General features: G+C 55.7%; 1 protein-coding gene across 3 annotated transcripts; it reads right to left on the reverse strand.

Moving 5' to 3' along the window:
- Positions 1–660: 660 nt before the first annotated feature.
- Positions 661–26,055, reverse strand: GRAMD1A (GRAM domain containing 1A). 3 transcript variants are annotated; one of them, XM_055410774.2, is made up of 20 exons: positions 25,936–26,055; positions 24,835–25,155; positions 15,945–16,155; positions 15,837–15,857; positions 15,285–15,369; positions 15,042–15,145; positions 14,865–14,960; positions 14,043–14,123; positions 10,310–10,422; positions 9,986–10,136; positions 9,274–9,472; positions 7,947–8,090; positions 6,308–6,426; positions 6,075–6,217; positions 5,414–5,517; positions 5,156–5,329; positions 4,968–5,055; positions 3,260–3,367; positions 3,055–3,175; positions 661–1,109 (listed from the first exon to the last, which is right to left on the reverse strand). In XM_055410774.2, the coding sequence occupies exons 2-20, from the start codon at positions 25,110–25,112 to the stop codon at positions 1,017–1,019; spliced, it is 2,433 nt and encodes an 810-aa protein (XP_055266749.2). In that variant the 5' UTR covers positions 25,113–25,155; positions 25,936–26,055; the 3' UTR covers positions 661–1,016. The 3 variants fall into 3 exon arrangements, with proteins under 3 accessions (XP_055266749.2, XP_088686846.1, XP_055266750.2); XM_088830720.1 differs by lacking the exons at positions 24,835–25,155; positions 25,936–26,055 and adding an exon at positions 20,617–20,930 and having other exon boundaries at positions 15,945–16,150; XM_055410775.2 differs by lacking the exons at positions 24,835–25,155; positions 25,936–26,055 and adding an exon at positions 20,617–20,930.
- Between the last annotated feature and the right edge of the window lie 1,030 nt (positions 26,056–27,085).

Genomic DNA, 27,085 nt, shown 5'->3' on the forward strand with positions numbered 1-27,085 from the left:
TAGCCACCTTTATTAATTCCTTGAATCCTTATAGAGTGGTTCTCAAAATGGGGACAATCAGCATGAGCATCACCTGGGAACTTGTTGGCAGTGCAAGACCTCAGCAGACTCAAGGCAGGTGGGCTGAGTCTCAAACTGAGGGTGGAGTCCAGCTATCTGTTTTTTAAGAGTCCTCCAGGAGATTCTGATGCAGCTAAAGTTCGAGAAAACTCACTTCTAACGATTCTGAAAGACCGGTGCTATTCTTTGCTTTACTTGGCCACTCCGTGAGGCTTGCAGAATCTTCATTCCCTGACCTGGGCTCTCAAACCTGCACCCTCTGCAGTGGAAGCATGGAGTCTTAGCCACTGGACCACCAGGTAAGTCCCTGACTGGTACTATTCTTATGCTCATTGCACAGAAGAAACTGAAGCTCAGAGAGGTTGAACCGCTCCAGGTGACATGCCTGCTAAGTATCAGAGATAGGATAGAACCAGGCCACCAGTCTGTCCTTGGAGCCCCCACACTGGATCCTGATGGTGCAAAGCTGCTTAGGAATCCCAGGTCATGTCGGTGTCTGTAGCCCCAGAAAAATGGATTGTATGCCCCTCCTACTGCAGCAGGATCAAAGTGTAACAGGAGGCTCTCACCGCTCCCAGGGCCCTGCAAGGACAATCACAGCCATTTCCAACCTTTTATTGGGGCTCTGTCAGCCCCAAATAAATATAATACATTAAACCCAGAGCTGAGGGAATCGTGCACCCCAGGAGGAGCCCCCACAACCCCAGACGGGCATAATAAGTTAGTGGGGGGCCTGCCAAAGGCCAGGCCAGCTCTCTGGCAGGGCAGGCGACGGCAGCTGGACTCGCACACGCTGGTCTAAAGTGCATCTCGGTTCTGTGGTCCCCGTGTCTGTGTGGCCCCTGGCCAGGCCGCCGGGAGGGGTGGGCGGGAGGCTCCCGGTGCTCACACTGTGCCAGCAGTGGCCACCGAGCCTCTGTGTCTATCTGTCCATTTAGGAGGATGGCCGTGTGTCCTCAGGAGAAGCTGTCGTCAGGCTGTGGCTGGGAGTCGAAGGGAGGGTCTGAGACGGTGATGCCTTGATGTAGCTTCTCCAGTGAGAACTTCATCTGTGGGGAGAGGTGGGCAAGGTCGGGGGTGAGTGCTGGTGGGGGTGATACACCCCCACCATCCTGCAGCTGAGGAACTGGGCAAGGTCCAGAGAGGCCAAGGTCAGCCTGTGCTGAGAGAGGAGCCTTTCCGCATCCAGTCTGACTTCTCACAGGCAGAAAACGAGATGGTTGGATGGTATCACCGACTCAATGGACATGAGTCTGAGCAAACTCTGGGAGATAATGAAGGACAGGGAGGCCTGGCCTGCTGCAGTCCATGGGGTCACAAAGAGTTGGACATGACTGAGCGACTGAACAACGAACAACAACAAAGGCAGCACGTGGAAGGGGCCCAGATGGCCCGGGTTCAAGCTTTTTATGGGGGAACCGTGGGCAAGCACCTTAACCGTCCCGGGTCGCTCAGCTGAGACACTAGTCAGTAATACTCCTGCATCATAGGATTACTTCAGGGATCTCCCAGGTGTATGCCTAGGACCTGGCACACAGAGTGTTGGGTGCATGTTAGCTAGTCTTACTCCCTGCTGTGTGACCTTGGGAATGTCTCTGCCTCAATGTTCCTGTCTGTTACGTGGCAGGGGGAGGGAGAGGTGGAGTGGTAACAAGAGCATCCCTCTCTGAGGCTGGCCATGAGAAACACATCAGTTGGTCATTTTAGCTCTTAGAACCATCTGGCTCAATCGGTGTAGTCAATTTCATGCCCTTGGCAGAGGAACATAATCAGAACTGAACTCAGGACGGGAAGGCCCTGACCTCCTGTCTCTGAGTGATGGCACACCAGCCTCGATGATCCCTCGTCCCTGTCCTGCACAGCCCTTCCCCTTCCTCCTAGCATGATTTCAGGGTTCAATGAGGCCCCTAAAGGTGGACCTCAGCATTATAGTTCAGAGTGACCAGAAGGGACTTTTAGCATCACCCAGCAACGTGGGCTATGATGCCCTTGGGCACCCAGTCAAGGCCAGATGCTCCCCAGCGCCTGGCACCTGTGCTGACCCACCACAGCATTTACTGAGCATCTGCTTTGCAGGATCCCACTAATAACAGCAAACACAGGCAAGGTGTTTACATGAGCTGGATGCTACTCACAGGTAACTCCTTTCTAGTTAATACTATTTTCTGGCCACACTCCACAGCATGTGGGGCCTTAGTTCCCTGACCAGGGATCGAACCCACCGCCCCTGCAGTGGAAGCTTGGAGTCACTGCCAAGGAAGTCCTGGATGCTAACTCCTTCAATCCTCCTGGCAGCCTTTGGAGTAACACTGATTATCATCCCACTCACAGAGGAGGAAGCCAAGGCCTCTGCAGTGAAGTCACTGACACAAGTCAGACTTATGTCAATGTTCAAATTCACAGGTCAGAATTTGAACTTGGCTGTCTGAATAGACACTGCCAGCAAACTACAGTGGGTGTCTGGGGCAACCCCTCCTGGAAATGAGATCCCTAACTTTTGGAGAACCTCTTTCCCACCCTCACACGATCCCTTAGTCACCTCACAGGCAGGAAGGGGTTCAGGGACCAAGTCTCGTCTACCCCTGGCTTCTGTGACTGGTTGGGGGATGGGCACGTGACCCAGCAGCCAGTGAGAATGAGCTCCTTCCTTTGGCTGCTACCTTGGAGCTGTAGGTACCATCTCAGTCAACCTGGGATGCCCCCGAAATAAAGCCAGCCCTGGGGGTGGGCAGAGTCAACAGAAGGTAAGAGAGACCAATTCTTATTACTAATGGGTGGCTGGATCCAGCCATGCCTGAAGTCAAGACATCCTAGACTTCTTCCCCAGGATGAGAAGCAATAAATTCTATCTTCCATCTCGCTGATTTCTCTAGCAACCCTGGGAGGTGAGGACTATGAATGGCTTTCTCATTTAACACAGGAGGAAAGCGAGGCCGGGATGCATTATGCCGCATCTCGGGACATGACCGCAGGACCCTGCAGCCCACGCCGCACCTCGTCCAGGAGTTCCACAGAAGCCCGCAGGATCTGCCTCCACTTGTGCACCTCGACGCTGTGGAACTGCTTCTGCAGGGCCAGGATCTCGGCCCACTCTGCGGCCGTCTGGGGGAACTTCCTGTGGGGAAGACAGGGCCCAAGTGGGGTCTTGGCCTCCCCCCGACCTGCCCAAGCTCCCAACCCCTGGGGGCTACCCACTCACCCCTTGGCCAGGGCCAGACTGTGCCAGGACTCAAAAGTGTGAGCTGTCCTCTCCAGGGACCAGAGGCGGTAAAAGAGGAGGACGTTGAGGGCGATGAGGACGATGAGGCTGGGCAGATGAGGTCAGAGGTCAGGGGTCAGGACAGCAATGCTCCCACAAGTGGGGGGCACCCACTTGACCATGCCTTGAAGGGGCACGCTGACTAGCCCTCTTTCCAGAGGAGGAAACCAAGACTCAGAGTGAGTGACATGCCTGGGGTCACACAAGCCAAAGCCAGGTGCAAACCCAGGCTGGCCTGACGCCCGAGCCCTTAACTGCTGCTCTGGTCACCTCGCTGGGGGAGCCGGGGGCACGGAGTAAGGAGAAGGGGTTGCAGCTAGGGGGCGAGTCACAGGGGAAGGGAGGGAAGGACGCAGGACCCTACCTCACACAGATCCTGAGAAGGCAGAGAAGGGGGAAGACAAAGAGATGAGAGCTGCCCAGCCTGTCCTGGCCACACCTTGACCCCCAACCCCAGCAGCCCCAAGCTGAGCATGCCACACAGCCCCTCATGGACCACTGTTACAGGCCAACCAAGGCCCACAGTCTGAGCACAAGGCCGATCTCTCACTGCCCATGGTCTGGCAGGAGCATGGATCTCATTTCCATCTCCTCAGAGTGCCCTGCTCCCAGCCCAGGCCTCTGTGCATGTGGGACCCCCCTACCAGGGCAGGATACTCCCAGGCAAGGCCTGTGTGCAGGTGGGTCCCCCCAGGCCAGGATATCCCCAGCCCAGGCCAGGATACCTCCAGCCCAGGCCTCCGTGCATGTGGGACCCCCAGGCCAGGATACCCCCAGCCCAGACCAGGATACCTCCAGGCCAGGCCTCTGTGCAGGTGGGTCCCCCAGCCCAGGCCTCTGTGCATGTGGGACCCCCAGGCCAGGATACCCCCAGCCCAGGCCTCCATGCATGTGGGTCCCTCAGCCCAGGGCTCTTGGCTTGTGGGTCCCCAGCCCAGGCCTCTGTGCAGGTGGGACCCCTCAGGCCAGGATACCCCAGCCCAGACCTCTGTGCATGTGGGACCCCCAGGCCAGGATACCCCCAGCCCAGGCCTCTGTGCAGGTGGGTTCTCCAGCCTAAACCCACTGTGGGTGGGGGGTGGTCTCAGCTCAGAATCCTCTGCTTTCCCAGGATGCCTTCCCCAATGACCCACTGTCTGGCCTGGAGGAAGCCTTCCCCGGCCTCCCAAGGCTTCCCTGTCGCCCTTGCCCTTTCCCTCCATCACAACCTCATCCCTCTGATCTGGTGCCAGACCTGTCTCGCCCCAGGACTGCTGGTCACTACTGTGTCCCTTGTGTCACACAGCTCAGGGCTGAGCACAGAAAACCTGAAACCTCCATGCGTAAACTTCTCCTGGCTCACCTAATTCTACCTCCCCTGGGAGCCAGCTCCCTGGGTAAGATCATACCCCCTCTGACCACTGCCCCCAGAGCCCCAGGGTTTCCATCTCCCTGCGGGGATGACCTCTCTATGACAAACTGAGCGATACAAGCTGAGGAGCCCTCCTGGGCACATCCCAAACATCGCCTCCTTTAACCCTTGCTGTGGGGTGACCCACAGTCCCACGTAAGCAGAGGCCCAGACAGGCCAAGCACTGGCCCAGGGTCGCACAGCCAGGGTGCAGATCCCCTGCACCCTGATCCCCCCAAGCCTGGCCCCCTTACTCACACAATGCTGATGAGAACCAGGGCACTGGGGGTGCCCGCCCCGGGGCCCTGGTCCACAGACGGTTCCGAGAAGCGGGAGCTGAGGGAGCCTGTGGGGAAGCAACTCCGAGTCAGATGGACTCATCTCTACTCACCCCACCCCGGCCCCCACCTCCTCCCCAGCCCCCAGCCAGGCCTGACGGGACCCACCCGAGGTGTGCATGCCAGTCCGGGCACAGGGGTCAGGGTCCGGGTGCGGGTTCCCATCACCGTGAGACCTCCAGCTCAGAGGCCGCTTCCGCCGGCGCAGGCCAGGCAGCAAGCCCCGCGCATCCTTTCCGCCTTCCTCCAGGGACAGCTTCTCGGCCTTGGCGAGCTCTCGCTCTGCGGACACAGGAGAGGGCTCTGCACGGCTGCCCCGGCCGGGCCCTGACCCCAGCTGCGGCCCGCCTGGCCCCTGCCCCCTACCCAGGTGGTGGAAGTAATCTTCGATGCCGCTCCATGAGTTCTTCTCAATGAGGGACTTCACGAGGCTCCAGGGCTGCTTCCGGTAGCGGATCTCGGAGGACACTCTGGGGAGCAGGGCCGGGGGAGGGGGTCAGGGGCTGACTGCAGCCTTGCTGTCCCATTCCCCAGGGGGTGCATGCCCTGTTCTAATTCAGAGGGGGCCCCATGTCACCCACACACAAAACAGACACCACCCCCACAAGGGTTCCCTGTGATCCCCACACAACACCCCACTCAGCCCACAGCCCCTTCTCTGTCCACACCCGCGACCATGGCAGGTCTCCCACCTTTGGAGATGCCCCAGCATTGTCCACCCAGACTTCCATCCTAGCCCACACCTCACCCTTGAAGCCCTTCCATCCTGTGGCTGTGTCCACCCCGACGCGGGGGTCTGAGAGACACCTCAGCATGTCCCAAGCTGAGCTCCCGGTCTTCCCCCAAACCCTCCCCGCCTTCCCCTCCTGGTAAGTGGTGACTCCACCCTTCTGGTGGCTCAGGTCAACCACCTCCTGACTTCTGCTCATCTGCCAGGGTGGCAACCAGCATTCTGCGACTGACTCAAGACGGGGAGAATGGGGCGGGGGGCCCGGGTGTCAGGTGGCGGGGCCAGGGCGTGGCTCACCGGAGGCGGGCCTTGTTCCGGGCAAGGCCCAGGATGCAGTAGCGGTGGGCAGTGTAGAAGTAGTCTTGGTAAGGGATGCCCTGCGTCAGCACCTCGGAGTCCACCACACACCCTCCCGCCTGGGGGCCGCGCCGGAAAAGCGTCTGCGGGGTCAAGGAGGGAGCCAGGAGTCAGCGCCATCCTTCCTGCCCCGACCCTCAGCCCCCCACCCACTGGCCACCCTGCTGGCTCACTTGTGTCTCCACCACAGAGGCGCTCTTGGGCCCCAGCGGGTTGCTGATGGGAATGGTGTAGGTCAGCACTCGGCGCTGGTGGCACTTGCTGTCCCCGCTCCAGGGGCTCAAGGTCACGTCTGGGGGGTGGAGGGGCAGAGTGAAGACACCATTCTCCAGTCCTCTGCCCTCAGGCAGTAGGAGACCCAGCCTTTTGGGGAAGGTTCCAGTTCTCTGGAGACTGGCTCCTAAACCCGCACCTCCTCCCTGCCCCCACCCCGGTGTCTACCCCATCTTCCTTCTAGATAACTAAAACTTTAGATGCTGATGATCCTTGGAGCCAGGACCTCTCTCCTGCCCATACTTCTCAGCCCTTCTGGGCCACTGCATCCACTCTGCACCCCTAGTCTCCATGCTGCCAGGCCTGGTTTCTCCCCTGAGCCTGAGACCTAGGGTCCTGCGACCTCCTGAACACCCCCAGAAATCCTCAGGACCCCGCAGGGCCACTGGCCTCCCCAACCCCTGAAACATGCCCCTCTTTTCTGGGCCCCACCGTCCTTCAGGCTCCCTGCAGAGCCCTGGGCCTCATCCTGGACACTATCTATTCACTGACTGCCTGAGCACTGTCCTGGTTCATCCCATCCTTGGCATTCCAGGGCACCTCTCCAGCCTCCCCCTGAGGTTCTGGCCTCCATCTGCAGCTCTGGTCCAGGGGGAGCTCCTAACAGCCAAGGCTGGCCCTGTCCCTCCCTACAACACTATGACTCCCCAGTACTGCTGGACAGAGTCTGAGCCTCTCAGTCTGATGTGCTACTCTCTCCAGAATATAAGCATAGTTTGGGGGGATTCGACAGCTCCCAACGTAAGGCACAGTCTTACCCACTCTGCAAAAGATGCTGCATGGTTCTTTTTCATCAATCAAGAAAAGACACAGGCCTCTCCCCTACTTGAACCTCTTTCGTAGCCTCCCGAGCTCCCTGCTGGTCTCCTGGTCAGCCCTTCTGCCTCCCCTGGTGCTGTGGTTTCCCCCCTCCACACCTGGCCTTGGGGGCCCAACCCCCGGGGCGTTCTTCCAGTGCCTGCCTCCAGCTTCAGGACCTTTGCAGGTACCCTGCTGGCCTCCCTGGACTTCCTCTCTCCCACCCCCTCCCATTTCCCTAGGAAAGTTCCTCCTTCAGGCCTTAGTTTCAATTCACATCCTTCCAGCATCCTTTCCTGATACCCCCTAGATCACAGCCACCCCTCTGATACTCATGCTTATCTGTGTCAGTATCTCTTCAGTGCTGTTCCCACTGGACTCATCTGTCCTGGGCTCTGCACTGGCCTGACAGAGCAGGCTTTATTCATATTTATTAAATGGCTTCCTATCTGCTCCTGTTCCAGGCCCTTCCCCAGGACTGACTCATTTAGTTCTCACGAGAACCTGACAAGGCAGGTATAGCATCACACCTGCCCCACACAGAAGAAACTGAGGCCCAGAGGAGGTCTGCCCCGGCCCAAGGCCACTCAGCTGGTAGGAGGTGGAGCCCCTCTGGTCTCACAATCGCTGCTTTTCACTCCCTGGCCCACCGCACCCAGTCTGCATGGCGGTTCCTGCCGGTCTCCTGGCCTGTGCCTCCCCGCGCCCCGCCCCGGGACCCCAGCCACCTCCGCCCCTGACCTGTGAACCTGCACTGCTGCAGGAAGTCCTGCAGGAAGGGCGAGTCTGAGAAGAGCATCTGCTGGAGCCGCTCGGCGCCCACATGGAAGACGGAGTTGATGAGGAGACGGCCGGAGAGGTCAGGCAGCAGGGCCGCCAGGTCGGCTGGGAGACAGAGAAGGACAGCACATGGGGCTGCCTGCGTTCCTCGGGTTCCCTCTGGGGGGGCCGCTCCTCCCCACTCCCAGCTCTTGCGGGGCGGTCGGGCAGCCCCGTCCTCCTGGACCAGAGTGGACACTGACATGGAGCGACTCAGCTCCCTCCACCACAGGATGGCTTCAGAGTGCGCGTGCGCCCCAAGCCAGACAGTCAGAGCCATCACTGTGGGTTCAAGGTGGAGCACACACCTAGACCCACATACTTGCAGTCCCAGTGACGATGGGGGTGGACCTGTCATAAGCCCACCCTCAAGCTCATAACCTTGAGCCTTTGGCCACGGTGACTGGTCCAGGGTGTGTGCGTGTGTGTGTGTGTGGGCATGCACAAGTGTGTGTGATCCAGGCCAAGCTATCAGCCACAGTTATGGGACTCGGGGAGGGGGGTGGTGGTGTGTGCGCATGCATGTGTGTCCCAGGCCAGCCACAGTGATTGGTTCAGGGTGTGTGTATATGTGCGTATACATGTGTGACCCAGGCCAGGCCACTAGCCACAGTAGTAGGGCTCAGGGGTAGGCCAGCTCTCCAATCAGAGCCAACCCTAGAGCTTGCTGCAGTCACTGGGAAAAGCAGGCTTTCTTTCCACTAGGCTTATCTGGGGCAGGGCTGGAGCTCTCTCTGCCCCCACAAGAGTAGACGCTACCTGAGAATGAAGTTAGTATGGAAAAAATGGAAATGCTGCTGCCGCTGATGGAAATAAGCCAACACTTACGGACTGGCCCAAGCATTCTACATGTATTAAGCCATTTAATACATAATGGCTTATGTCTAATGGTTTTCTCTTCATGACAACCCTGTGAAGTAGGCATTATTACTACCAACCCATTTTTCAGATAAGGAAAATGAGGCTCAGAGGTTGAATAATTTGCCCACGTCACACAGCTGGGAAGTGGCATGGCCAGGATTTGAGCCCCAGCCATCTGGCTTCAGATTCTATGCTCCTACCCACCTTGCTAAGCTGCCTTCGAAGCAGAGCGAAATATGGACAGATTTCTAACAAGAACACGTGAATGCCTTATCTGCCCATGCTGTGGATTTTTCAGTCCTGTGAGGCAGCAACTCCCTTGGTCAGCCAGTCTGAGTAAAGTCTGTCTCGTGTAGCCAAAGCAAACGAGTCGGGCCACGTGCCTTACCTTCCTCCCCCGTGGACGAGGAGGAGTTACTCGTGTCTGTCAACAGCTCCTCACTGGGCAGCAGATCCAAGGGACCCAGGGAGGTGGGCCCGTCAGGTGGGGTGGGCTCTGCGCTCGGCGGTTCAGCCACCGGGGTCACTGTCTGGCTGGAGGAGGCGTCTGGCTGTCTGTCTGTCTGCTCCTCCTTGTCCTCCTCTGCCTGCAGAGAAAAGCTTAATCCAAGCTTATCCCTTGGGTGCCCACATCCACCAGAAGGCTTCGAGACTGCAGGAAAACCAATGCTGGGGAGGTTGTGTGTTCCGAGGGCCCATAGCTGAGCGGCGAGGGGCGCTGGGGCCACCCAGAGGAGGACCCCTCTCAGCTTCTCAGTCAGGCGTGTCGTGGACGCCTGGGCCACAAGCCTGTCCTGTCCATGCCTCATCTGACTGCACCCACCTCACCCAGCCATCCATGCATTTCTCTCTTGGCTCTTCTGTCTCTCCCCCTTTCCATCTATCTACCTGTCCCTCCTCTCTCTGTCTCTCTTCCCCTACCTGTGCTTATTTCCCACGCCCCTCTTCCCAGCTCCATCCCAGTCCTCCATCCATCCGCTCGCTCACCCCTGCAGCCCCCTCTTCTCTGTCCATTCCCTGCTGGTGCCCTCAATCTGTTAGTCCATTCCTCTCCCCAGCCCCACCCAGCACCCTCCTCTCTCCTCTACCCTCCTGCTCACCCCATGGTCTGCATCACTGCTGGCCCGGGACAGGGTGGGGGTGATGCGGCCCCGGCGTGAGCCTGCGGGGCTTGGCTCCTGGCTGTGGTCAGCTGCCCCCGAGGGGGTGATGTCGCTCAGGGCGATTACATCGCCCACATCCTTGGGGCTCCTGAGGAGAAAGAGGGAGTGAGACCACTGTGATCTTTGAGATCCCACACACCCTCCTGGTCTCCCAAACTTTTGTACACCTACCTTGGTCCACCCAGGATTCCAGGAGCTATGGACACAGTCCCTTGTGTCTCCTCCCAACCCCCCGGAACCAGCCACCAACCATCAACTCACCCTAGGCCATTCAGCTGCAAGGGGCAGACATAGTCCTCGTCCTCGCTGGTGAGGCCCAGCTCTGAGCCATAGCACTGATGCACCAGGTGCCAGAGCTCGCGGGGACTCAGCGTCTGGATGGGCAGGATATTGGGTTGGCCTCTACCTTGGTCAAAGCCCTTCCCTCTCACCCACACCAGCCTCAGCCTCAGCAGTTCCCCAGGTGTCCACAAGGGGGAGCATGACCTCCCATCGCAGGCCTCTCTCAACCCACTGGGTAGGAGCCAGTGTACTGGGGAATTCTCCCTTGAAAGTGAAAGTGAAGTCGCTCAGTTCTGTCCGACCCTTAGCGACCCCAGGGACTGCAGCCTACCAGGCTCCTCCATCCATGGGATTTTCTAGGCAAGAGTACTGGAGTGGCCTACCATTGCCTTCTCTGAAACAAGCTCCTCCTTCCCCTAAAACAGTAATGGGATAGCTGCCCCTTTATATTTTTTTTCCTACAAAAATCAGTTTACCACCTGCTGGAATCCAAGCCCAGGAACAAGCCTGTGAAAGTATGTGGCTCATGACCCTGTTTTATGATGGTCCTCACAATACTTTCACAGCTACAGGTTAAACGTCTCAGTTTTATAGAAGAGAATATGAGGCCCAGAGTGGAGAAGTCATGCCTGAGGTCAACTCTGAGGTTCAAACCCAGCCAGGCTCCAGAGCTAATGCTCCCACCCGCCATGTGGTCCTGCCCCCAACTATCAATACTTCTCCCAGGCGTCCTCAGGAGCTACCCACGGCCAGAGGGGCTAGATGAGACTGATGAGATAGTAATATTAATAATAGCAGCAGCGACAACTGACATTCACTAAATTGTTACCACGTGCCAGGCATTCTTCTAACTCTTCACGTGTGCCAACTCAACAAGTCTTCAAAACAGTTCTGTCAAGTAGGTGCTAATATTATCATCATTTTAAGATAATGACAATGAGGCACAAAGGTGCATGTGTGTGTGCTCAGTCGTGTGACTCTTTGCCACCCCATGGATTGTAGCCTGCCATGCTCCTCCGTCCACGGGATTCTCCAGGCAAGAAAACTGGAGTGGGCTGCCATTTCTGACTCCAGGGGATCTTCCTGACCCACGGACTGAACCCACATCTCTTTCATCGCCTGCACTGGCGGGCGGGTTCTTTAGCACTGGTGCCCCCTGGGAAGTCCCACAGAAAGTGGTGTAACATCATTCAGTTAGAAAGTGGAGGTACTGAGATGATCCCAGAGTGTTGGGCCAGCCCTGAAGCTAACCACTGGACAGCACTGCCTCCCAAGAGCTGACGTGATGGAGCACTTATTCTGGGGCCAGCTCAGGTGCTCCAAGGGAGGAATGGTCCCCATGTGATGGATGGGGTTCAGTGACTTGCACTTAGTGATAGGGCTGAACTCCATCCCCAGCAGTCTGGCTGCCCTCAGCCTCCCTGAAGACTTTGATGCTGCCCTGTCCCTCCCTCAGGCTCCTGCTCCAGGACTCTTGCCCCTGAGGATGGCTACAGCTGCAGCCCCCTTGGAGGACAGGATGTGAGTGAGCCCTGCTAGAGGAGTGTGTTTGGGCCTTCTGAGGTGCTGCATGCCAGCAGTAGCAGGCCCCAACATCTATCCACCCTCCCTTCCTGCCAGCAGGACCCTGATATGTCTGAGGTGAAAATCTTCCCCAGCCCCAGAGAATTAAAACTAGCTTATACCAATTCATTTTCTCATTTGCCATATAACCCATATAACTCTGCAACCAAAGGTGATTGTGACCAAGTTTTAGCCAAAGAAATGTAAGGAAAAGTCTGCTGAAAGAGCCTTTCCCTTCCTGATAAAGGAATGCTCACTTTCCATCCATCCCTTTCTTCCTTCACATTTGGGATAGTTAAGTGAGAGCACGACATCTGGAGCTGTAGCAGCCATATTGCAACCATGAGGCAATAAGCACGTGGACAAAACATCAACAGCAGAAGGATGATGGTGTGAAATAACGGATAAGAGTTTGGGTCGTGAATGACGCAGGGAGCCCTCAACCACTCCCCCCTCCCAGGATTGCCTACCTCCAGACCTCTTGTTACATGGGCATCAGTGTGATTAAGTGGACTCCAGAACCTGACTACAATGGGTCAGAACCCCCACTCAGCCACAGAAAAGCATATGTGACCATGGGCAAGGCTTTCCCTCTGTGCCTCCTTGGTGAAATAAAGATAACCATATTGCCTCGAAGGGTGGCTGTGATGATTAAGTAAGTTAATTCATGGAAAGCTCAGAACAGTTCCTGGCACCCAGTAGCTCTGTTAAGTGTCAGCTATTATTATTACTACCTGAAGTACCTCAGCATCTGTTTGCCTAAACCATTGTCTGGTTGGGTTTTTAGCTGCTTGCTGCCAAACTCATGCTACATAAACTCTTTTAACAATAATGGGCATCCCAGGAGAGCCCACTCAGAGCTGGCCCATAACAGACTATCAGAATGTGATAAGGAATGGTCTGAAATCCCTTACTTAAAATCTTTGGGGTAAAACTTGATTCAAAATAAAGAAATTTGGGGATATAAGAAATATTTTACAGTGTCTATACTGTAATACCCAAAATATCTGTATTATATTAGCATCCAGTAAGTGCAGAGTCTACCAGAGGTTCTCAAAGTGTGGTCCAATTTCTGGGTGTCCCCTAGACCCTTTTAGGGAATCCATGACGGAAAAATTATTTCCATTAAGTGTGACAAGTGTTAGTAGCATAAGATATTAGATATTACTTGCCTTTTTCACTTTTATTCTTTTATGAGTATACAGTTGGTTTTCCCAGAGACTGTGATATTATCATTGTTCTGGTGGCTAATCCAAGTATATTTGTGTATCTTATGTTTAAAAAGCTCCCAGTTTCAATTTCTAATCCAGTATATATTGACAGATATACTGCACTTAAACAAAACCTCCTTGGAGTCTATAATTAAAGAGTGTAAAGGGTTCCTGAAACTCTGGTTTGAGAATCATAGGTATATTCTACACTGGATACTATAATTTTATGTTGAATCACAGTTACATTTAAGATTGACCCCAGTCATACACATAAATATTTTGTGGCCCATTAATTGAGATAAATACAGACCTGTGTTATATAAGAAGCACACAGAATGTTTTAAGTTTAAATTAATTCAAACTGAAATTAAATTAAAAATACAGTTCCTCAGACACACTAGCCAAGAGTTCAATAGGCGTGTGTTGTCAGCGGCTGCCATATCAGACAGCATAGCATCAAGTTCTGTTAGAAAGTGCTGACAGGGATTGTAAATCTCCATGTTAGTGCAAGCCAGGTTTTGTTGCTAAACATACCCCAAATCTCCCCATTTTCAGAGTTTTTTTTCTCTTTTTTTGGCCATGCAGCATAAGGGATCTTAGTTCCCTGAGCAGGGATTGAACCCACGTTCCCTGCATTAGAAGCTCAGAGTCTTAACCACTGGACTTCCAGGGAAGTCCCTTCAGAGCATTTCTGATTCACTGGTGGTTACTAAGGGGCCGTGGGTGTGCATTTCTTGTGGGTAGGCTATGGCACTGGAGCCCGTGGAGGCCCTCTGGGCAGTGGGGGGTGGCCTATGGAGAAGCTGCAGGTGCGTTGGACCTGCTGCCCATGAAGAAGAGCTGGAGGGGTCCCCCGAGTCCTAGCATCCCTGGCTCTGTGGCCCCCCCCTCCCCCGTCTGGCCTCTAGCCCCCTTGTCCAGGACTTGCCCAGGCCCACCTTTTCAAGCAGCGCATTCTGCCAGAGGCGGAAGATGAGGAGGAAGCAGCGATCTCGGGCCCCAAAGGAGGTGAAGAAATGCTGCAGGAGAGAGAGGGGTATGAGCGGTGGGGAAGACACCAGGCCAGAAGGAGGAGGAAGCTCCGCCTGTGCACACACTGTGTTCCCGGCTCCCCAGCCCAATGTAGCTATTCAGTCATCCCCTCGCTCACCCCACAGAATGTCAGTTCTGTGGCCAGCCCAGCAGTGGACAACTCTGGAGTCCCAGTGATGAGGAGATGGCCCCTAGCCCTGCCCTGGGACTCACAGTCCAGGGCAGGAGACAGGGTCAGTCCAGAGTGGCTGGGCTGCTCGGGGGAAGCCCAGGGCACATACCCAGTCTCCTATGCCCACTTAGGAATGGATAACAGATCCCCTTTTAGCCAAGAAAACACAAAGAGAAATCTGCTGTGAAACTTTCCCTCCCTATTTCTTTCTCCTGTCTGGGCCACTGGTGTGAGGCAGCCATCTTGGACCACGAGGCAACAATCACAGACGGAGCAGCAGGGAAGCCTTCCTGGCAGAAAAGGCCTCTGAGCTGATAGAATTTTGCTATTAAAACTATCCCTGAGCAGCTGGGTGAAGAGAGATGCAGGGCCTGAGTCAGGAGCAGGTGCAGGGTCCAGGCTAGAGACGATGGGAGCCCAGGCTGGGGTAAAGAGAACGGGTATTCCCTGCGAGAAGTTGGGTGCAGAGTGAACAGGGCTCTGGGTGGTGGGGAGGAGAGAGGAGCCAGTGAAGATCAGGGACCTGGGGCCCCTGTTCACCGCTCCTCTCACTCACCTTCTCGTTCTCCGTGCAGATCTGGATGGCATTGGGGATCAGCTTGGCCGTCTTTTCCTTCTTCAGACACGTCACTTCCTTCAACTGGATGGAGATCTGAGGATGAAAGGTGGGTCAGAAGGGGCCAGGCCACTGCCCGCCCCGGGGCCCCTCCTCGTCCCGGTTGGGTCGGCTCACGGTTGTCTCCCAGCGGAAGATGTTGCTGTAGAAGCAGATCCAGTTCTCGGAGAGATAGAGGCGGCCCTGGAGGAGGATCTCGCGCTGCAAGGCACAGGAGTAATCTGAGGCGGCCGAGAGGAGAGACGGGCAGACACCCGAGTCACAGGCTGGCCTGGCCAGGCCGGCGCACGCGGGGAGGGTCAGGAGGGCAGAGCTGGGGGCTCAGGGTCTGGCTGGGGGTGGGGTGGGGGTATGACTCACCCACAATGAGGCGTTCTGCTTCAGGGAGTTTGCTGAACAGTTTCCGGAAGTCCTCGTTCCGCTGTTTGTACGTGGGGCTCAGCATCTGGGGAATGTTTGGGAGGTAAGAACTGGGATGGATTTTCACACCCCTAAAATTCTGCCCCTCAAAGCTCCCAGCACCCCTCAGTCTCAGCCCGGGACAGCCTCTCTGAGGCTTCAGTGTCTAGCTCACTTCTGGCTCCCACTGCCCGTAACACAAGAGTAACCATGATGAGAGCCATTTACTGATCGCCACAGAAGCCAGGCGCTGTGTCAGGTACCCACCAGCATCACTGACTCTCGGGGAGTGTTCCCTTCAGTCTAGTAAGGTGGCTACTGGGTTTCTCAAGGAGGTTAAGCAACTCACTCAAGGTCACAGAGCATGTAAGGAGCAGCACGGGATGAGACCACCTCCCAGGTCTCCTGACCCCAGCGCCCACTCTCTGACAGTGGCAGCCAGCGGCCCCTGGGCCCAGTACCTGTCCCCCTCCCTCTCATCCCTCCGGCAAGGCCCCCTGCCCAGATACTTACACTGTACCAGCTCTGCATCTTCTGCAAGAGAAAGGAACGGAGTCAGAAGAGCCCCTGAATCCCCCTGTGCTCCCGCCCCGCCCCCACCCCACCTGAGCTGGCACCAACCTTGCTGTTGCGGATGAAGTTCCGGCTGCCCAGGCTCTGGGTGCTGGGTGTCCCGGGCACCCCACCCTTCTCTGAGGAGCTATCCGACCCCTTCTCCACCATGGTGCCTGGTTCCGGCTCAGGCGGGGGTCGGCTTGGGGGCAAGAGCTGCAGGCGCTTACGGAGGGATGGAGAGCTGCTTGGCGTGCTCCGGCCAGAGTGGGGCGCTGTGCTGCGGGGAGAAGAAGGTTCCTATGGGGGGAGGTGGGCTGGGGGATGGCAATGGGCCTGTTTGGGGGGCCCCCTTCAGCCCACTGATTCTCACCCACCCACCCTGTTCCACCTCCTCGCAGAATGCTCCAGAGCAGGCCCCCCAGCTCCCTGTCCTCGGTGAGTTCATCTATATCACCCAGGGGTAAGAAACACATGTCGTTTTCTTCTTTGGAGGGTTAAACAAGCCCATACGTGTAAAGGGCTTCTAACAGAGCCTGGCACAAAGTGAGCTCTCAGTTATGCCTGCTGTTTTTCAAACTAACTTATTCATTCATTCATACAATAAATATTTATTGAACAAATAGTTTCCACTCAGTTGCCTGAGCTAAAAACCTAAGCTGCTGCTTCTTTCCTACTTACTCTTCATTTTTAATCTGTTAGAAGGTTCCCCTGTTCCAGCTCTGAGATCTATTTCCATTGTTTTTATGTGGACTACTTCCTCCTGCACCAGGACCCTGGCCCAGCCTCCAGGCTCTCCCTCCTGGACATCTCAGCAGCCTCCTCCCCAGTCAGGTCAGGGCCCTCCTGTCTAAGCTCTCCCCACCACTGCACTTCACTCCAGGGGAAGGCGTGGTCCTCACCCCATCCCCTGCTCAGGGCTCGCTTCTCTAAGACGCCTCCTCTCACCTCTCCATGTAAAGCACATTCTTCTTCCCAAGCCCCTTCCCTCTCCACTATTCTCCTCTTCACTTCTCCTACACTTCTGTATTTTCTTGTTTCAAATCCTCCCACGCCAGTAGGTGCACTTCACAGGGGGAGGGGGTTTCGTCCCCAGGTGCACCCCCCTGCCTAGAAGGAGGCCTGACATACAGCGGGTGCTCTGCAAGCTTCTGCCCTTGTGGACTGAATGAGTGATTCAGTCCACCTACCCCCACCTACCCCATCCCCAAACTTGGATTCCACCAAGTGTATGACTTGCCCAAACCTTGGCAGCCTGAGACCACTACAGTTGGGCCACTTTGCTGTGTGACCTTGGGCAAGTGTCTGAACCTTTCTGGGCCTCGGTTTCTTCTTGAGTATAATGGGACTAATAGCAACATCCACCTTACAGGGTTGTCTGGAGGAGGACATAAAGCCGGCCACCTGGAAGGCACCTTTATTAAGAACTGTTAGACTGAAATGGAGCACACAGCCCTGCTGTCAATGCAGCCCATTTGCTGCCAAAGTGCCACGTTGATTCCAACAGGTACTGCACAAACACCTCAGCCTAACCCAACTGACCCCAACTGCAGCCATTCACTCTCTGAGTGCACACCGAGCCCCTGCCCTGCACCAGGCGCTGGGGACACAGAAGGGGGCAAGACAGACGCACCACCTGCCTGCAAGGACCTGGCATTCTGACTGGGGAACAGGGATGATCAATAAGAGAACAGGTAAATGAGGATGATGACCTCAGACACTGGTCAGTGCTACCAAGAAGCGCTGCTCACAGGAAGTGCCCAGAAGTGGTTAGAAATGCAGAGTCCGGGACCCACTGCAGACCTCCTGAATCAGGAAGTGGGGGTGGGGCCCAGGAGACTCTAATGCAAGTTCAAGTTGGAGGACCCCAGAGATAAAGAAGGACTAGGGCGGGGCGGTGTTCAGGGCACACTTGATCTGAGCCCCGAGGACAAGGATCTGGCAAAAGGCCGGGGAAGGCTGTTTTAGGGGCAGGAACAGTGAGTTCCGGAACAGGACTGAGCTTGGCAAGGCTGAGGAGGAGTGAGGTGGAAAGGGGGTGCTGGGGAAGGAGGATAGGAGGCCCCAGGCCCACCCACAGGCCCTGTGGGCCCTGGGCAGGAGTCTGGGCTTCACCCTGAGGGCCCTTGTGGGCTGGGGGAAGGGTTTGAAGGAGGGGTGATCATATTCCCCCCTTGCCTCATCTTCCTGCCTCTCCAGCCTGAAACGATCCCCTGGAGAAGAAAATGGCTATCCACTCCAGTATTCTTGCCTGGAGAATCCCATGGACAGAGGAGCCTGGTGGGCTAGAGTCCATGGGGTCGCAAGGAGTCAGACATGACTGAAGTGGCTGAGCACAAGACCTCCACCCCTCCTACGCTCCTGCAGCCGCAGGTATGGGGAGGGCGCCTGCAGACAGATTCAGCACATGCAGCCAGGGCACAGCCTGCGCCCCCAGTTGTTGCTCTGCGCCCCCAGATCTTGCTCTCGGCAGGACAAAGAGGAAGTGCTGACACCCTGCGGCTGCCCCACCAGGCAGGCTGCAGCAGTGGGGGGGAGGGGCCCCGCCATGGTGACAAGGCTGGAGGGACTTGGAAGAGAATGGGGTTCTGCCACTGCAGACACCTCACCTCCGGCCTCCTGGGCCTAAACGAGCCAACGGCTCCCTCTGGGCAGAGCGGGGCAGGGGCATTTTGTGCACGGGTGTGCACAAAAGGGAACCTCCACGTGGGTCACACATAGCCAGGGTCCCAGGCGAACCGCAGTCCCCACAGTTGTAAGACATCTCCCCCACCCCCTCACCCCCACACACCCAGCAGCAATATCACAGGTATATTACAGTCACACACAATGCCCCAGAAGTCACACACACAGCTGCATGCATGACAAAGACTTGCAGCTGCAGAGGGTGACAGAAACAGAAAAGTCCCAGGTACGTTCACACATACAGCTCCAGGGAAGTTTCGGAGGAGACTTGAAAGTAACATCTCCACAGTGAGAGAGAGGGCCACACAGTGAAAGAACAGTCCCAGAGGCCCCCAGCTAACACGTGCACCATGCAGGTAAATTAAGGCCAGGCTCAGCTCAGTTCTCATGGCACTCCCCGTCAGAAGCAGAAGACAGAGCGGAGACCTGCTCTTACGTGGCACGAGATGGACGTGGCAAATGCTGTTGCCGAGTGACTGAGAGCCCTATACACACACAGCCGTGAAGGACTCAGGAACAACGCAGCCCCCGAAGGCTGTGGACACACCTCGACAACACAGTGGCCAGGGATTGAATTTGAAATCATGCACAGGAGAACTTTCATAATAATGTCAGCTATTATTATTGCTCCAGATTGTCAAGGGTACACCCAAGGTCTCGAGAGGGAGGGTCCCGGGCTCACTAAGAGCCACAAGGGGTCTCTCTCTCGTATTCTTCACACACCCTTCACACACACAAAGCCCCAGAGGATCCCAGATGCTCACATGGAAGCCAGGGGCGTACAACAATGTCATAAAGGGACACACACAGGAACTTTCACACAAAGACGGAATCAGACGTAGATTTAAGATACAACCCCAGAGGGCTTCAGTCATACTCACCAAGGCCGAGGCCAGACAATAATGTCACACATGGACACACTGGTGACTTACGTTTGCACACTATGCTAATAGGTACAGAGGTAAATTACAAGCACACACAGAGGTGAAAGGTCACAGCAGCAAACAAAGAGCCCCTGACACAGGCACACACACTACAAAGTCACAACTGAACACACAGGCAACTTACAGTGACACTTGGAGCCACACAGATGGAATCTGAGATAATAAATTCACACACACAGGCACACGGCCAAGGAGGACCACAGCTGTTGCTGCACACTAGGAGGCTTAGACACATGTACACACACTCTAAAGTCACAACTAAACACGCGGATGTCTGATGGAATGAGGTACAGTACACACACACAACCACGGAAGGTCACAGCCACACACACAAAGCCCCAGACACACACTACGATCCCAGTCAGACACACACACTGAGCTTACACCACCACATGAAGCCACACACATACACACACAGAGCCAAAGAGGATCACAGCTGCCTGCACACCAGGAACACAGATTGCATACACACGTCCAAGACACCTACAATGCATAATCTAGAATACTCTGGGCCCGGACAGGGACTAGGTCAATTCCGTGCTCAGGACCCCAGAGGATCTGAGGCACGCGGTCGGCCGGCCACGTAGAAGACCCCATCTGAGCAACCTCGAGACTTGAGACAGACCAGAACCGAGGGAGGGGGCCCAGACCTGGAGAGGCTGCTCCCGGGCCTGCCCCGGACTCATGGGCCTGGGAGCCCGGTCGGCGGGGGCTCGTCTCCGCCCAGCCTTGACCGCAGGCCCGAAGACCCGGGTCAGCCTCGCGCCCACTCCTCACCTCCCAGGCAGCAGCAAAGGAGGCCCGGGGCGCTCCCGGCAGGCCGCGCTCCTAGCGCGATGAGCCCCGGACCCCCAGGCAAAGCTCCGCCAGGCTGGCGCATCGCGTCCGGGCAGTGCCGAGCAGACCCGGGGGGCTACCCCGCCGTCAGCGCCCCACCCCCGAGTGCACCCCTGGGCCCCCGAGGCCTCCCTCCCTTCCCCTCCGGCCGACCGCGGTGCACAAGCTCCGGGACCTCGGCTGCGATCGCGCCACGCCGGGCCGAGCCCGTGGAGCCCCCGCCCCAGCGACCCCCCGGGGCCTCCCCGCGCCCCCGCCCCCGCCGCGGTCCTCACTCGAACATGGATGCGGCGCGGCGGGCGCGCCCAGCCGCAGGGCAGGGCCGGGCCGGGCTGTGCGGGGCTGGGCGGCGTCGGGCGTCCCCGCCGGTCAGCCGCCTCTCCTTCTTCGGCTGCCGTGCCCCCCACCCCGCCCCAACCCCGCCGCCCTCTGCCCGCACAAAAGGCCGGGGCCGCGGGACGCCGCCGCGGCGTCAGCTCCGCTTTGCTGCCTCCGCCCCGCGCGTCACGGCGCCGCCCCCCGCCCGCGGGAGGGGGCGAGAGGGATCGGCCCGGGCGGGGACCGGCGGCCGGGAGGGATCGGCCCTGGCGGGCAGGGCCGGCTGGGCCTCGAGGCAGAGACGCCGATCCCCAGAGGGAGAAAGGGACCGGAGGGGAGGCGGGAAAGCAGGAGGTGAGAACTAGACGGAGAGCCGGGGCGAGGGGTGGCTGATCAGAGGCGAGGGAAGGACGGCGGGGACCGAGCGAGACCCAGCGAGGAATCCGATGCTGGAGGGAGAGGAGAGGTGGAGCGACGGGGCGCAGGAGCAGGAGGAGCGAGACGGAGGTCGAGAGGGGCCGGCGGGGTCGTCAGGGCCCGGAGAGAGCTAGAAGAGGGGCGAAGAGAAACAGAGAGACGGAGGATCTGAGGAGACAGAGAAATGGACCGGGGTCGGAGAAAGACCGAAACGGAAAAACACAGACAGACTCGATCAGAAACACAACTCCGCCGCGGGAGCCTGGGCACAGGCCGGCGCGCTCGCCTGGTACCCCAGGGGGATCCTCAGCCCCAGTGAGGCCTCGGGCCGGGCGCTCTACGTACCCCTACTCCCCACCCGGGGCGGAACCTGAGAGAGGAGGCGGGGCTGGGGATGGGAGGGAGATTCGGGGAAACGGAGGTGTTGGGGCAGTGGGGACGCGGGGAACCGCAGCTGGCGGGAAGGAGGTGGGGCCCTAGGCCGCCTCCCTCTCCGCATCTCTGAGCGGCGTCTCTGGGGACCCCTTTCAGTGCCAGCCCCAGTCAGCCATGACGTCGAGCAAGTCACCCCAGTCCTGGGAACCCCACTAACTCTCTGTGGTCAGGGTTTTCCCACAGGATGGGGTTGGGAGCGGGGGAGGCGGGAGTGCTCCCCTTTTATAGACGGGGAAGCCCCGGCCTCAAAGATGGGAAGTGACTCGCCAACGTCGCTGTTGGTGGACGCAATCCTCCATTGATGCCCTAACCCACCTTTATCTCTGCAGCAGCTCCCCGGGTCTCTCGGTGTCTTGGACTCCTCCCCCGAGAACACAGATGTGTGCGCAGAACCTCACAGCTCCTGGTCACATCCCACCCCCAGCTCAGACTTGCTCCCCACCCCTCTCCAGGACAGGCTGTTCCTACCTCTTGAAAAAAACTCCATTCCCACGGCTTTTCCACACTCACACCCCTTCCCTCCTAAAACATCCACCGACTTCTGCATTTTGGTGGGTGTGTGCTCAGTCACTCAGTCTTGTCCAATTCTTTGCAACCCTGTGGACTGTAGCCAGACGGGCTCCTCTGTCCATGGGATTCTCCAGGTAAGAATACTGGAATGGGTAGCCATTCCCTTCTCCAGGGGATCTTCCTGACCCAGGGATCAAACTCACGACTCTTGCATTTCCTGCATTAGCAGGTAGAGGCTTTACCAATAGCTCCGCCTGGGATGCCCAAGTTGCAGCCTTTCTTGACCCCTCTCTTTCCCTCTAGTCTCTCAGCAAACCCTGTAGGCTCCTCCTACAAAATCTATCCAGTTTAAACTCTTCTCCCTCCCTGCCCCAACCCTGGCCCAGCCTCCATCCTCTCCCTCCTGGACCATCACACAGCCTCCTCCCTGGTCTCCCTGCTCTCTCCCAACCCCGACAGCCTGCTCCCCACACACAGCCTGAAGGAGCCTGGGAACCTGTGTCAGGTCGAAGCCCTCCAGCATAGAGCCTTCTGGCTGCACCTCAGTCCAGCTAAAAGCAAAGTTGCTAAAGACTCCACCCTTAACTTCTTTGGCTCCCTTTTGTTCCCTGCCTCTAGCTTACCCAGCCTCCCGGCTGTTGCTCTGACTCCCCAGTTCCTGTTCCTGCCCCCAGGCCTTTGCACTCCCTTTCCCTCTGTAGGAAAGCTCAGTTCTTGGACAACTGCCTCTCAAGGTCAGATCTCAGGGTCAGATCCCAGTGAGGCCCTCCTCCCACCATCTCCTTCTGTCTCACTGTTCTCTTTCTTTGTATTTCTCTTGGCCTGTTTCTTCTTTTGAAATACCTAAAAAATTTTAATTAGGGAATGTTTATTTCAAACAGGAAAAATGCAAGAGTTATCTTGGTTCCCCCCAAGCATATATAATAGATGTGGACATTTTACCATTTTTGTACATTTTTCTATCCTTTTTCTGCATCAAGATGCATCCACTAACAATATATATCCTGTTGTTCAAAATCTTTTAAAAAGATACACAATTAGGCTCCTACTATCATTTTGCAATCTGTTTTTCTCCATCATCTTCATTTCTGAGATTTCTCCACATTAACACATACAGCCCTACTTCATAAACTTTAACTCTTATCCAAATGTTCATTGTTGGAAAAAACACAATGACATTTCTGTTAAAGGCCAATGTAGTTCTTTCCTCCTATAGCCTTCAGCCTCCTTGTTCCTGTCTCCTTGTGCCAGAGGTAGTGTTTCTTTGTAGAAGTTTTGTTTAACCTTTTTTTTTTTTGCCCATGAGCTGCAACAGGAAATACCTTTTATATTGGTCTCCAAGTACACAATTAGAAATAGAATCGGCCCTCATATCTGCAGGTTCCACGTCCATGGATTCAACCAATCAAAGATCAAAACAGAATTTTTTTTTTAATTCTGGGAGAAATATACTTGAAACTAAGACAACATTGTAAATTAACTATGCTTCAGTTTTTAAAAACTGGAGAGATAATATTATATTAATTTCAGGTGTATAGCATAATAATTTTTGTATAAAAATTTTCCAGAACAGGAAAGCGATAAATTAGGAGTCTAGGATTTCCCTGGCTGTCCAGATAGGACTCGGTGCTTTCACTGCCGGTACTGGGTTCAGTCCTTGATTAAGGAACTGAGGTCTTGAAAGCCCTGTGGCTTAGCCAAAAAGAAAAAAGATAAACGGCAAGGATGTACTGTATAGCACGAGAAACTATATTCACCATCTTACGATAAATAACCTGTAGTAGAAAATAATCTGAAAAATAACAGATATATATATATGTATGTATAATTGAATCACTTTGTTATATACCTGAAATGAACACAACATTATAAATCAACTGTGCTTCAATTTAAAAAAAATTTTTTTCAAAAAGCAAACTTGAGTTTGCTGCCTGGCAACTGTTTACATTGTATTTGGAGCTTCCCTGGTGGCTCAGACAGTAAAGAATCTGCCAACAAAGCAGGAGACGCCAAGAGACACGGGTTCAATCTCTTTGTTGGAAAGATTCCCCTGGAGCAGGAAATGGCAGCCTACTCCAGAATTCTTGCCTGGAAAATTCTGTGGGCAGAGGAGCCTGGCGGGCTATAGGCCACACGGTTGCGAAGAGTTGGACACAACTGAAGCAACTGGGCACAGCACAGCACAGCACTGCACAGAAACATGTAAGTAATCTAGAGGTATTCTAAAGTATACAGGAGAGTGTGAGTAGGTAATATGCAAATACTACACCATTTTATGTAAGAGATTTGAGCATCTGCAGAGTTTATCCACAGGGGTCTTAGAATACTCACATGGGTATGGAGGGTCTGCTATATACGTAATGTCACAAAATTGGTAGGAAACCATACTTGTTTACTGCCTGCTACACTGTCTTATTTTCTTATTCTTTTTATTTTTTGTTTTTTTTACACTGTGTTATGTTCAGTTCTCTCCTGATTCTATTTGGAAAAAAAAGTGTTCACTGCAGTGTACTAAATTGGTTTCATGGCCCTTAAATGGGTCATGACCTAAAGTTTGAAAAACACCAGTTGGTGAGTATTTGCGTCTGGTCTTAGTAAGCAGTGCTCAGCTGAGCATAGCTGATTATCCCAACACATTCCAGTTTCTATCTGCATATATTTCACAACTTCCAGTCAGGCCCCTGTGGGGCTAAAGCCACATTCTAACTGACCTTCAACCCCCCACCAGGACAATGCCAGCCACAGGGAACCCACCCTTGAGCTTGAGTCCTGAGAGAGAGAACCCCTTTCCCATCCCACCACCTAGGGCTGACCTGTCCTGGGGCGAACTCTCCAGGTCTGGGGTCCTCGGCAGCTGCAGGTGCTGGGGGGGTGGAGTGCAAGGGGGTGACTCCCCATTGCTGGCTGGTGTTATCTGAATGGTGGGCACCTCCAGGAGCTTCCAGTGCTTAGGGGCCGGGCCCTGGACCCTGCCACCCTGTGCCTCCTGGCTCAGCTCCTCGGCTGGGGGCACCCGTGAGTCCTGGGCACAGACATCCTGGGTCAGGAGGGGTGCACAAGGCAGCAGGGGCAGGAACTCAGCCATGGGCATAGCTCTGCCACCCAGCCGGGGGTCTTGGACCGTGGTGTGGCCTCTGGGGAAGAAAGAAGAGGTGAAGGGGTGAAGGGGAGAGTTCCCATGCAAACCCTGCCCCTCACCACCTCCCGCTGCCCAGTGGGAGGAGGGGTCAGCTGAGCTTCAGAGCATAGCATGGGGGTCAGAGAGATCTGGGTGGGATTCCCATCTCGGCCAACATCCTCCCTTGTGACCCTGGTTCCTCTTCTGGAAGCTGGAGAAGCTGATGGTGACCTCCGAGGGTGGCCGGGCAGTGTCAGGGAGCTCTGACAAGTGGAGGGCTAGCCCAGGGTCTGGCACACAGCAAGTGGTCAGTGAACTCTCTTCGTGCCCCTGGACTGGGGTTTATTTTTTCTAGCATGAATGTACTATGGTCAAGCCCTGGGTTCTCTATACACCCGCCACCCCAGCTCCCTTCCTGATACACAGGGCCAGGAAGGAGCCAGGTCTGAGAGGGCCCCAGAGGCCCAGGGGCCTGAGTAACAGCTGATTAAGGCCAGGATTTCCCTTCCCTCTTTGCTCAGCAATTGCCCCTCCCAAGACAAACAAAGGGAGGCAACAAGGCCAGTTCCTGCCATTATGATTGTGATACTGGAGGCCACATGGGTCTGGGGAGATGAGATTAGTGTCTGTCTGTCCTCACTGCAGGACACTGTGAGGGCTTCTCTGCTGCTGGGAGGGGGGGACAGAGAAGGATGACCCATGGGACCCAGAGAGGGTTTCCCCTGGTCTGGGAAGAACCTGACCCTTACAGGCCAGCCTGGGACCCCAGAGTCCCCAGACACCCCAATGTCCCTACCTTATGGCTTCCTTGTCCTTCAGTCCTCACAGGGTGTGCTGTGGCTCCTAAGGTTAGGGCAGGTGACCAGGCCCTATTCTTTCCCCGGGGGAGTCCTGGCTGGGCCAGGGAGTCACGACCTTGTCAGGCGGAATAGAGTGTCCGGCTGGAGTCAGGTTCCCCTCTGGCCAACTGTTCCCGGGAGAAAGGGCTGAGTGGGGGTGGAGGTGTTCCGACCTCAGAGGAGGCCCTTCCCTCTTGACTCTGCCCTGGGGCTCTGCGGCTCCATCTTTCCTGCTGGCTGCAGCCAGTCACAGAGTAGCTTCTGTCCCCATTTCTCCCCCAGCGCTGCTCCTCCAAGCCCAGACGTCACCCCCAGGCAGCCAGGTCTGACACTCTTCCCCGTCCTCATCCTCCCGTCCTGCTCTTTGCGCCAGGAACCTTCAAGACTCCAACTCCTTCCTTCTGGTGGGTTCTCTTGGCACTCCAGGGCACCCCACTGACAGCTCCTTGTCACTCTGTGCACAGCTCTGTTTTCTCCACCCGGTTGGTGAAAGCTGGCATTCCCCACAGCTTAGCTCTTTTCCAATGTCCTTACATGTTAACTGACACACGCTAAAGGCTGTCTGGAGCCTAGTTGTGAGGTAGCAAGTTTAACAGTAAAATGAACCCCTCAGACACAATTTGAGAGCCAGCATATCACTGTGATTCCCAGCCTGCCTCCCTTCTAGAAGTCTCCATCACCCCTCATTTATCAGATATCATTCCCTCTTTTAATAGTTTATTTTTAAAATCAGATCGGCATGCATTCCTAACTATTATTATAATTTTAGCTTTACTCGATTTTGAGCTTTGTAAAATGGAACATTCTGTGTTCAGTCACCAAATCGTGTCTGACTCTTCTCGACCCCATGGACTGCAGCACACCAGGCTTCCCTGTCCCTCACCATCTCCTGGAATTTGCTCAAGTTCAGGTCCATTGAATTGGTGATGCCATCCAACCATCTGCGTGTCATCTTCTATGACTAGCTTTTCTCCTTCAGCTTTATTTCTAAGATTCCTCCCAGGGAAGTAGGTAGTTATACTTTATCCATTTTTGCTTCTGCACAAGGGTCCCTTGTGGAATTAACACCACAATACATTTATCCAGTTTTCCTGTCCATAGACCCTG

This window comes from Moschus berezovskii, chromosome 22 (assembly GCF_049115385.1).
Source record: "Moschus berezovskii isolate FMDL1 chromosome 22, NW_MosBer_1.0, whole genome shotgun sequence".
In the NCBI taxonomy this organism is placed as follows: domain Eukaryota; kingdom Metazoa; phylum Chordata; class Mammalia; order Artiodactyla; family Moschidae; genus Moschus; species Moschus berezovskii.